The 11,013-nt window shown below is 53.6% G+C and overlaps 1 protein-coding gene across 15 annotated transcripts in view; it reads left to right on the top strand.

The window, feature by feature from the left end:
• The window catches only part of RASGRP2 (RAS guanyl releasing protein 2), a 19,358-nt gene extending 13,489 nt beyond the window's left edge, over positions 1–5,869 (top strand). For all 15 annotated transcript variants that reach the window (XM_027772413.1, XM_027772403.1, XM_027772414.1 and 12 more), the window contains 5 exons: positions 3,414–3,555; positions 3,829–3,865; positions 4,198–4,374; positions 5,446–5,513; positions 5,667–5,869. In XM_027772413.1, coding sequence (XP_027628214.1) covers positions 3,414–3,555; positions 3,829–3,865; positions 4,198–4,374; positions 5,446–5,504 — 415 coding nt within the window. In that variant the 3' untranslated portion in view covers positions 5,505–5,513; positions 5,667–5,869. The remainder of the gene's footprint in view (positions 1–3,413; positions 3,556–3,828; positions 3,866–4,197; positions 4,375–5,445; positions 5,514–5,666) is intronic.
• Positions 5,870–11,013: the final 5,144 nt, after the last annotated feature.

The raw sequence follows: 11,013 nt of genomic DNA, 5'->3' as shown, positions 1-11,013 counted from the left end.
TGAAAGCATGTTTACCTCTCCAGTCTTTTTTTTTTCCCATGCATGTGCAAATTGATAGAGATTTTGTTTGTTTGGTGTCTGTTTCATAGACAAAAAGGATTATAGTACAAACCAGTTCTGCTTATGGCTTTGCTATAGTTTTTTTTTCCTGCTCCCAGTACTGAGGCAGAGGCAGGCAAGTCCATGTTATCTTCCTGGGTTGGTGGGTGGATTTTATTTTTGGCCACCCTTTCAGTGATGGTATCGCCAGCCCTTGAATCCTTGGAGGCCTTGGCTTCATGCAAGCGCTTTATCCTTAACTCTCTATCTCCCAGGCCCCAGGCCTTGTGTCCTGCCCTGAGTGGGTATCAAAACCCAGTAGCAGGCTCCCCACGCCCTCCCAGGACCAACTACGGCTCGCTGCTTCATCACGAAGCTCTCTGTTTCTGGAATTTGGAGTTTCCATGTGTTTCTTGCAAAACCATCAGTGCATTTAATGTAACTTCGATATATATTTTTAATTTTATTTTATTATTATTACTTTTAAATTTGCTTATGTGCTCACCATAGAGAGAGAGAAAGGGAAAGTGAGAAAGCAAACCACCAGGGGACCAGCAGTTAGCGTAATGGCTATGTTGCTGGACTCCCATGTAGTTGACTGTGGTTCGAGTCCCTGACCCGGTGGCTTAAACTTATGCTGGGCACATGTGCGTGCGTGCCCAAGATCCTGAGAGGAGAATGGAGGAAAAGAGATTGCAGTGTAGCCATCCCCCCTGGGGAGTGATTTCTGCTTTTTGTCTCTCTGTCTAGCGCCTTAACCACCATGCCACCTGCTGACCCAATGCAATTTTGATTTTTTTTTTTTTTTTTTTGAGAGATTTTTGCTATAGGGTGCATGCATTCGCCAGAGAGACAGAAAGCGAGAAATTGCTCCCTCGAGAGATGGCCATACCGCAATCCCTTCTTCTCCATTATCTTCTTTGGATTTTGGACATGCTTGGACATGCATGCACATGCACCCAGCATGAAATTTAATCTGCTGGGTCTGGGACTCGAACCGCAGTTGACTACATGGGAGTCCAGTGATGTAACCATTATGCCATCTGCAGGTCCCAACTTTGATACATATATATTTTTTAGAGAATTATTTTATTTTACTTTATTTATTTATTATTATTATTTTCCAGTTTGAATCAGAGAGAGACAAAGAAAGAGAGAGAGGGAAAGTGAGAAAGCAAATCACCAGGTCTGGGACTTGAACCATGATCGGCCATGTGGGAGTCCAGCACCCTTAACCACTATGCCACTTGCCAGTTCTACCAACTTTGATATATTTTTAACACGTCTCTAGGTGGTTGTGATGGTAGGGTTGTCTTTTCCCTTGTATTTGTGTGTGTGTGTGTTTTAATCGCTGTCTTAAAAGAACTGTATGCATTTCCTTTTTTGCTTTTCTTTTTGTTTTCCACTTAACTCTTTATCATGGACATCTTCCCATGTGGATTCATGTAGAATTTCCTCATTCTTTAGAACAGCTGCAGAGTGGTCCATTCTGTGGCTGGCCCGTTCTGTGACTGGCCCATAGCTAACATTCTGCCGAGGGACAAGTAGATTGTTCCAGTTTTTGCTATTATTCTATACTATGCTGCTGTGAACCTCCTTGTACCAATGCACTCAGGCCAATATTTCTGTAGGAGAATTCCTAGAAGTGGGATAATTGGACCAAAAGATATGCACATTCTAAATTAGGAGGAAGACTGCCAAACTGACCTCAGCCAAGGTTGCACCACTTTGCACCCCCATCAGCAGTGTACAAGTGCCTATTCCCAACTTCCTTGCCAACGGTGGATGCTATAATAAGCTTTACGATTTTGCCAGTCTCATCGGCAAATGGTGTCTTGGTTAAATTTGCATTTCTTTAATACTAATGGAAGTAGGGTGTCTTATATGTTTATTGGCCACTTATAGTTCTGTTAATTGCTTGTTCATATTCTTCGTCCATTATTCTACTGGGTTCGTTGGTCTTTTTCACATTGATTTTTAGAATCTCTGTTAATGGATATTAACCCTTCGCTGTTGAATGTGTTTGCAAATATTTTCTCCCTGTCTGTCATTAATGTTGTCTTTTTCCATATAAAGTTTAAAAAATGTCGTGTGATCAATATGTCAATCTTTTCCTCTATTGGCTGCTCAGATTGGTGTTATAGGTAGACAGTTCCTCAACCCCTTAAGATTACAAAATTATTCGCTTATATCTTTTTAGATACTTCCTAATTTTATTTTTTACATTAGTGCTCTCAAATTCAGCCAGAATTTATTTTTTTCATGCACAGTATGAAGTAGGGCTTTCGGTTTAAATTTTTCTCAAAATGGCCAATCAAGGGTCCCCCACGCTCCACTGATTTGAAGGACTACCTGGATCACATTATGGACCCCCAAATATAGTGGGTGGGATTCTGAAACGAGAGCCAGCCTGAATGGGAATAACTCCTGGTGGCTGAGGACCTACTGGCTGCTTGGACACTGTTGTAAGCATTTCACGGGCATGATCTTATTTCATCCTCACAAAAAATCCTGCAAAGTGTCGGCATGCCCAGTTTTTGAAATAGAAACTGAGGTACAGGGAGATGAACCAGGTCTCATGGCCAGAAGTGGAGCTGGAATTTGAACTGAGATCTGTGTCCGGAACACATGCGCATTCTTTCTCTTAAATATATTAATAGTTGAAAAGAGGATTCCGCAGGAAGTCCCGGGTTACACAGAAAGCCCCATGTTATAGGGCTCTTTTTATGGGATTATGCAAGAGTGAGATGGGAGCAGCTTTCCCCAGTTTCACTTGGTTCCAGAACTCATTCCAGAGCTCTGCATTCTCAGGGCTGGGGCTGGCATTGTGCAAGCGAACTTTTCTTTTTTTTTATAGGTAGAGAGTTTTGCTGTAGGGTGTGTGCCCTCACTGGAGATAGAGAAAGTGAGAAATCGCCCCAGCGATTTGGCCATGCCACAATCCTTTCTTCATTCTCATTTCGGTATTTTGGGCATGCACACACATGCATCTGGTGTGAGTTTTAAGCCTCTGGGTCCAGGACTGGAACCACAATCAGCCATGTGGGAGTCCAGCATCTTACCCACGATGCCACCTGCTGGCCCCATGCAAGCGTACTTTGGGACCTCATGGCTGGGAATTCCCGGAAGACCTGCACAGCGCTTTCAGTGTGCATACCAACCGTGCAGCAGGCAGGGCCGGAATACGATTCCCATTGTCTAAAAAGGAACCCGGGGAAAAGGACTAGCTCAAGACCGTACACCTAGTTAGTGCACCTCCTCACAGCCCACATCAGGGTTCGGTGAGGACATCCTACTTGGTAGGGACAGGGTAGGGTGGTGGGGGCGGTCCTGGGGAGAACCAGAGCTGAGGCGCCCCTTCCCCACCCGCGCAGGGATGGCTGCATCAGCAGGGAGGAGATGGTCTCCTACTTCCTGCGCTCCAGCTCTGTGCTGGGTGGCCGCATGGGCTTCGTACACAACTTCCAGGAGAGCAACTCCTTGCGCCCAGTCACCTGCCGCCACTGCAAAGCCCTGGTGAGCCCCCCTTTGCTGGCCATCCGAGGTACCTGAGATACCCAGCTACCTGCTTCCATGCTGTCCACACCCCGCCCCAGCGCTGTCCACACCCCGCCCCTTCCGGGGCCTTCTCAACCAAGGGAAACTGCATTAATTCTACCTGCCTCTCTTGCTGCTCTGCCCCCGGCCCTGAGGTGGTCTCTAAGGCCCCAGTTCCTGCCCTTGAGTAGGAAGAGGTAGTCATCACCTCGAAGTCCCGCCCCAGCACAGCTGCCGCCTCCTCTATTGCAGATCCTGGGCATCTACAAGCAGGGCCTCAAGTGCCGAGGTGAGCTGGGATGAATGGCAGGACTGGGGCCCAGAGTTATTTTGGTGGGGCAGTTGCTGCAGGCGGCAGTACCATGGAGCCAGAGTCGTGCTGATTGATGCGAAGGGTGTGGGCTTTCAGAGGATGTTTATTTTGGTGAGGCAGCTCTCCAGGCACAGAGGACTTGGGGGAGGGCAGAGATTGGCAGTTAGGATGCAGAGAGCACTTTGGAGGGAGACTCTTATTTCAGTGGGGTAGCTATTCAGGAGCAAGCGAGCCTCCCAGGCCTGCAGGATGGGAGGGAGGGTGTTCTGACCCTTGGCCTTGCTGGGCTCCCATCTGCCCTCCCCCAGCCTGCGGTGTCAACTGCCACAAGCAGTGTAAGGACCGCCTGTCCGTGGAGTGCCGGCGCCGGGCCCAGAGTGTGAGTCTGGAGGGGTCTGCGTCCTCACCCTCTCCCACACACACCCACCACCGCGCCTTCAGCTTCTCCCTGCCGCGCCCAGGGAGGCGAGGCTCCCGGCCCCCAGGTAAGAGGGACTCTCATTCTGCATGGGCCCACGGTGGAGGTGAAGGGAGGGTGACTGTGGCAAAGTATTAACTTGTCCAGGCTGGAAGCCATTCCAGAATTTTTAATTCTCTTATCTTGGTCTGTGAATAAAGAACAGTTGAACAGGTGGCCAGAAGGTGGCCAGGGACCCTCTCTACCCTCTGAGGCTAAAGAAGAGAGAGACCCTCACCTATGAGGAAATGCATGCCAGACAGACAGAGAGACAGAAAGCAAGAAATCACCCCCCAGGGGGGTTGGCCACGCCGCAATCCCCTCCCCTCCATTCTCCCCTCGGGATCTTGGGCATGCACACACACGCGCCCGGCGTGAGTTTTAAGCCACCCGGTCTGGGACGCGAACTGTGGTCGACTACTTGGAAGTCCAGCGACATAGCCATTACACCAACTGCCGGTCCCAGCACTCTTACTTTGTTGGAGGGGTGGACAATGGATTGGAGAAAGTGGTGTGCAAGCCATTGGCCTGAATCTCCCCTTCTGGCTACTCTGGAAGCTGTTCTGAGAAAAGTCCCTTGCCCTGATAATCTCCCCGCGGCTCTCCTGGGGTGTCTGGTGGTTTTAGGTCAGTTTACGGGATGCCGATTTGCCCGACGATGATGATTTTGCTGAGAATAGTCTGAGCAACTATGTTACACTGGGGTCTAAGGCAGTTGACCACAACTGTGCGGGTTGGCATAAATCCTCAAACACAGGCAGGCACAGGGTATAAGTCCTCAAAAATAGAAAAGATAAAACCATTTGCATTGAGCCTTCCAGAAGTGCTGGGGTCTGAAATGTGAAATACACACACAATTGACATTTAAGAAAACTGCCCTGGCAAGTCTGTGGCTGCAAAAAAAGCTGTGGCGAAATGAAAACTTAGAAAAAGAGCCTCAAAAATGGGGCCATTTGGTCATTCAGGGAATTGATTTTCAGCGGATGGGTCCGTTTCCGGGATGGGGCACGGGCCTGCCGTGAGTGGGGGTGGGGGGCTGCTGAGGTTACAGGGACCCAGCCCTGGGAGTGGGTCCTGTGACCATACCCCCTCCCCACAGACATCCGAGAGGAGGAGGTGCAGACGGTGGAGGACGGAGTGTTTGACATCCACTTGTAACAGCGGTTGGTGAGTTCACCCTGTCCCAGCCACCCCAGTGAGGAAGGGTGCGGGGAGGAGGGCTAAGAAGATGGTGCTCTATCCAAACTGCCCAGGCCAGGTGCACGCCTACCTTGTTGCAGGGATGTCTTCCTCACCATCTCTGTTTTTTTCTCTTCCCAGCTGTGACTCGATCAAGGACTCATTCCTGCCTTGGAGAAAAGACTTGGACCAGAGCAGGGCGCCTGGGGGTGCTGGGGCAGGAGACTGGGGTTGGGGTGGGATGTGAGGGTGTAGCATGTGACTAAGGACAGGGCCGGGGCTGGTGTCCCTAAGGCTGTACAGACTCTTGTGAATATTTGTATTTTCCAGATGGAATAAAAAGGCCCGTGTAATTAACCTGGACCTTCAGAGCTTAGAGTCCTGGGGGCGGGGGGCGGGGGGCTGTACTTGAAGGGACGATAATCTTGGCACCTAGAACTTTGTAGCCAGGAAACTAGGGAGGTCTGGACTCTGAATCTTGAAGGCTAAAACCTTAGAACCAGAAAACTTTGAAATATAAGAATCTTGGGGAATTGTAGGATCTTGAGAAGCTCAGAATCTTGGGGCTCTGAAACTCGAAACTAGCATATCTTTATGCTCAGAATGATTGGGCCTACTGGTCATGGATAATGCTAGCCTTCAGCCTGTAGTCAGGATTCCTTTGCTAGACAGGTGGCCTTTCGGTCCCTGATCCCTGCTTGAATACTCCCTGTGATGGGGCACTCTCTACAGGAATCCAGGGAGGGAGAGAGGCAGCCATGTGCTGGCTGTGGGAGGAGGGAGGCGGGCAGTCATAGGTCCCCGCTGGGCTTGTGACTCAGGGTGGGGGCTGTGCTCCTTGGCCATGCGGCCAGCAGCCTGGTGCTTCTGCCAGCCGGAAGGACAGTGACTTCCAGAGGAAATGCATATTGATCCTGCTCTCAGCCTCCGGCGGCCTCCCAACCCAGCTCTTCCCTCCTGAGCTGCAGAACGGAGGTTTTGGGGTCACCGCTACCTGAGGAAGGCCAAGTCCACTTCTAAGGCTGATCTGGGTAGGGAGGGTAGGGAGTTTCCTAAAGGTTTTGAAGCTAGGCCAGTCTGCCTCTGGGGTCAGGAGACTCTAGACAGCAGCCCTGAGAATGGGGGCTATCCTCCCAGCCCTCCAAGCTGGGAGCATCCTACAGCAGCTGTAGGATTGTCCTGGGAATGAAGACCCAAGTACCCCCATCTCCTGACAATGGCCTCAGCTCCTCTAACCCCTACTCAGGGTCTGCCGACCTCATGTCCATCTCTACCTTTGAGACCCCAGCCCCTCTGGCCTATTCCTCATTTTAGGTCACCCCTTCTTTCCCTCCCCATTACATCTCAGCTACCTGTTGGGTCCCCCAGTCCTGCCCCCATTGAGTCCCCCCCACCCACACTCTGTCCCTCCGTCTGTCCTCAGCCCCCTCCTGCCCTTCCCCCTCTGAGGCTGTAATATCCGTTTCACGATTTGGGGGCTGAGTTGCTATAACAACAGACGGCGATTGTGTTGTGAAGAGCAGCCTGCTCCTGCGCGCCCGCCTCCTGCGCTGCCTCCATCCCTGCAGCCTGGTCTGCTCCTCATGCCCCCCCCCAAGCCTGGCCTCTTCCTAGTGTGTGTGGACACAGTGTGGGCCCAGGCCTGCCCCACCTGGTGTATGATGTGTGCCTGTCTTTTGGTGGTTGCATGTGTGTCTGAATGTGGTGTCTGAGCTGCATATTGTGGGTGTGTGTGTGCATGTGTGTGCATGGACGTGCACTGCGTGCTTGCAGCTTCCCCTGCGTGTCCCCACTGGTCTGTGTGCACGGGAGAAGGGTGCGTGCCAGAATGTCACTCGACTGTCTACTCTGGGTGGGTGCCTTGAAGTGGTGGGTCCCGCCTGCATTGTGGTCTGAACCTTAGCCCTTGTAGGAGACACTCCCGTAGAGGGGAGGGACTGGAAGGTGCAGCAACTGCTAGGTGACCTTTTCTGCCCTTGATGGGCAACTGGGGGTGGGGACAGGAGACTAGTGCTCCCTCTTTACCTCCCACCTTGCCCAGGCTCATCTGTAAGGATCTGAGAGCCGGTCTCTGGGAGTCGCTGCATCTGTCTGTCCAGGTGCCTGGGTGGACAAAGGAGTGTGTGCGTGAGAGACAGTGTGGAGGCTGCGGGAAGAGGGGCAGTGGGGGATGGACAGGGCAGTGGGCTGTGGGGTCCGAGAGGTGATTTCATATCCCTGGGCCCTGACTCAGCACTTCCCATTCTCTGGCTCCTCCAGTGGCCTTGGTGGGGATGACCCGAGGGTTTCTGCAAGGTCAGCATGGACCCCAAGTCTGGGACCTGGCTCAGGGATAGCCATTTCCCACAACCCCTAGGAAATACCCCCAGCAGTCTGGGCGCCCCTCTCACCCCCTCACAGGCTGGTAAGGCAGTTCTCTGCCAAGGATGGCCTTGTTTGTCCACTCAGTAACTACTCTGCCAAGTACCTGGGAGAGGAGGTCTGATGGCCGTGGGCAGGTCCCCTGTGTGCCCCCGTTCCCCTGGGCGTGTGATTGTCTCTGAGTGTGTAGGTACCTGTGTGGATGTGTGCGTGTGTCCTCAGGCAAGCGTATTTCCTATGGGTGTCTTTCCATGGTGGGCATTTCTGCAGGTGTCCCTTTGGAAATGCCTTGTGTACACAGATAGGAGTGCCTGGCTGTTGTGCCCCGTGTGCACATGCATACATTTACGGTTCAGTGTGTGTGTTTTCGCATGTCGCCTCTGGCTAAGGAAGTACCAACTAATGCCAGTGGTGTAGATCACAGTCCTCAACAGAAATTAGGGTCTGGAGTGAGCTGGCAGAAGGATCTGGTACACCCCACCCAGCCTCATTTGCTAGCCCAGTGTCCAACTTTCTGGCACACACACTAGGTGCCAGGTCCACCTTTTAGTGATTGAGATTGGGGTACTCTCCACACACACTTGTACAAATATACAGTGATGCAGACGCCCTCACAGGGGAGACCTGCACCCCCTCCCCCCATTGAGCCCCCCCCACCCCCACTCTGTCCCTCCGTCTGTCCTCAGCCCCCTCCTGCCCTTCCCCCTCTGAGGCTGTAATATCCGTTTCACGATTTGGGGGCTGAGTTGCTATAACAACAGACGGCGATTGTGTTGTGAAGAGCAGCCTGCTTCTGCGCGCCCGCCTCCTGCGCTGCCTCCATCCCTGCAGCCTGGTCTGCTCCTCATGCCCCCCCCCAAGCCTGGCCTCTTCCTAGTGTGTGTGGACACAGTGTGGGCCCAGGCCTGCCCCACCTGGTGTATGATGTGTGCCTGTCTTTTGGTGGTTGCATGTGTGTCTGAATGTGGTGTCTGAGCTGCATATTGTGGGTGTGTGTGTGCATGTGTGTGCATGGACGTGCACTGCGTGCTTGCAGCTTCCCCTGCGTGTCCCCACTGGTCTGTGTGCACGGGAGAAGGGTGCGTGCCAGAATGTCACTCGACTGTCTACTCTGGGTGGGTGCCTTGAAGTGGTGGGTCCCGCCTGCATTGTGGTCTGAACCTTAGCCCTTGTAGGAGACACTCCCGTAGAGGGGAGGGACTGGAAGGTGCAGCAACTGCTAGGTGACCTTTTCTGCCCTTGATGGGCAACTGGGGGTGGGGACAGGAGACTAGTGCTCCCTCTTTACCTCCCACCTTGCCCAGGCTCATCTGTAAGGATCTGAGAGCCGGTCTCTGGGAGTCGCTGCATCTGTCTGTCCAGGTGCCTGGGTGGACAAAGGAGTGTGTGCGTGAGAGACAGTGTGGAGGCTGCGGGAAGAGGGGCAGTGGGGGATGGACAGGGCAGTGGGCTGTGGGGTCCGAGAGGTGATTTCATATCCCTGGGCCCTGACTCAGCACTTCCCATTCTCTGGCTCCTCCAGTGGCCTTGGTGGGGATGACCCGAGGGTTTCTGCAAGGTCAGCATGGACCCCAAGTCTGGGACCTGGCTCAGGGATAGCCATTTCCCACAACCCCTAGGAAATACCCCCAGCAGTCTGGGCGCCCCTCTCACCCCCTCACAGGCTGGTAAGGCAGTTCTCTGCCAAGGATGGCCTTGTTTGTCCACTCAGTAACTACTCTGCCAAGTACCTGGGAGAGGAGGTCTGATGGCCGTGGGCAGGTCCCCTGTGTGCCCCCGTTCCCCTGGGCGTGTGATTGTCTCTGAGTGTGTAGGTACCTGTGTGGATGTGTGCGTGTGTCCTCAGGCAAGCGTATTTCCTATGGGTGTCTTTCCATGGTGGGCATTTCTGCAGGTGTCCCTTTGGAAATGCCTTGTGTACACAGATAGGAGTGCCTGGCTGTTGTGCCCCGTGTGCACATGCATACATTTACGGTTCAGTGTGTGTGTTTTCGCATGTCGCCTCTGGCTAAGGAAGTACCAACTAATGCCAGTGGTGTAGATCACAGTCCTCAACAGAAATTAGGGTCTGGAGTGAGCTGGCAGAAGGATCTGGTACACCCCACCCAGCCTCATTTGCTAGCCCAGTGTCCAACTTTCTGGCACACACACTAGGTGCCAGGTCCACCTTTTAGTGATTGAGATTGGGGTACTCTCCACACACACTTGTACAAATATACAGTGATGCAGACGCCCTCACAGGGGAGACCTGCACCCCAGCACCATGTTCACTCTGAAACTCATGGTGGGGGGAGCAAGGGAGAACAGAGAAGGGGGCTGTTGCCAGTTTCCCTCAGTGTGCAGTCACAACCCCGCCTCCCGACTACTCCTTCCGCGGCGCGGGATTCCAGGTAGGACCAGGACTGGGTGTCTGGCATCCAACTTTGGGGTTCCCATGAGGCAGGGCTGGGAAACCCCAAGCCCCTAGGTCTACCCTGCCCCCATCTCTGCCTCTGCTCTCACCCTCGACTTGGTTCTTCTCTCTCCTCAGGCAAAGCCATTCCCTCCTCAGTTCTAGGGCTCCAAGCCAAAGGACCTTGGGGCGGTGGGAAGCGGGGGCCAGGAAAATGATCCCAGCAGTCGTGGACGGGGTTCCCCTTCCCCAGGCTCCTCGCAGCCCTGGCCCGACCCTGGGCGTAGCCAGCAGAGGGCGCTGTGGCCCGAGCCTCGTGCGGATCATGCTCCCTCGGTGCCCCAAGTCGGGGTCCACAGCCTATCCTCTGGTTTGTCACAGTCCTTGTAGCTGCCACGCAGACCCGCTGGCCAAGGGGAGCAGGATCCGAGGGGCAGACCCAATGGCCAAGGGACTAGGGCGCCCGTCTTCTTAGAAAAGACAGTGAAGCTAGGCAGGAGTGTCTGCCTGCTTGGGGGCCGGGCACCTGGGCTAAGCATCTCGAGAGGCGGGGTGGAGAGCGCGGATGCCCTGGGGCAGGGACGCCTGGGTCCGGCGCGGGGGAGGAAGGCGGGCCTGTGGAGCAGCAGGACTGGCGGCTTCTGCGCCTTCGCATTGGCTGTGCCGCTCGTCCGTTAGCGTAGCGTGGTCCAATGAGCACGCCCGGGGGGCGGGCGCTGGTGCTGATGCTGCCGT

The sequence above is a fragment of the Tupaia chinensis genome, unplaced genomic scaffold, assembly GCF_000334495.1.
Source record: "Tupaia chinensis unplaced genomic scaffold, TupChi_1.0 Scaffold000273_1, whole genome shotgun sequence".
Classification (NCBI taxonomy): domain Eukaryota; kingdom Metazoa; phylum Chordata; class Mammalia; order Scandentia; family Tupaiidae; genus Tupaia; species Tupaia belangeri.
Note: the sequence above shows the minus strand (reverse complement) of the source record. Positions and strands in the feature narration are given on the sequence as shown.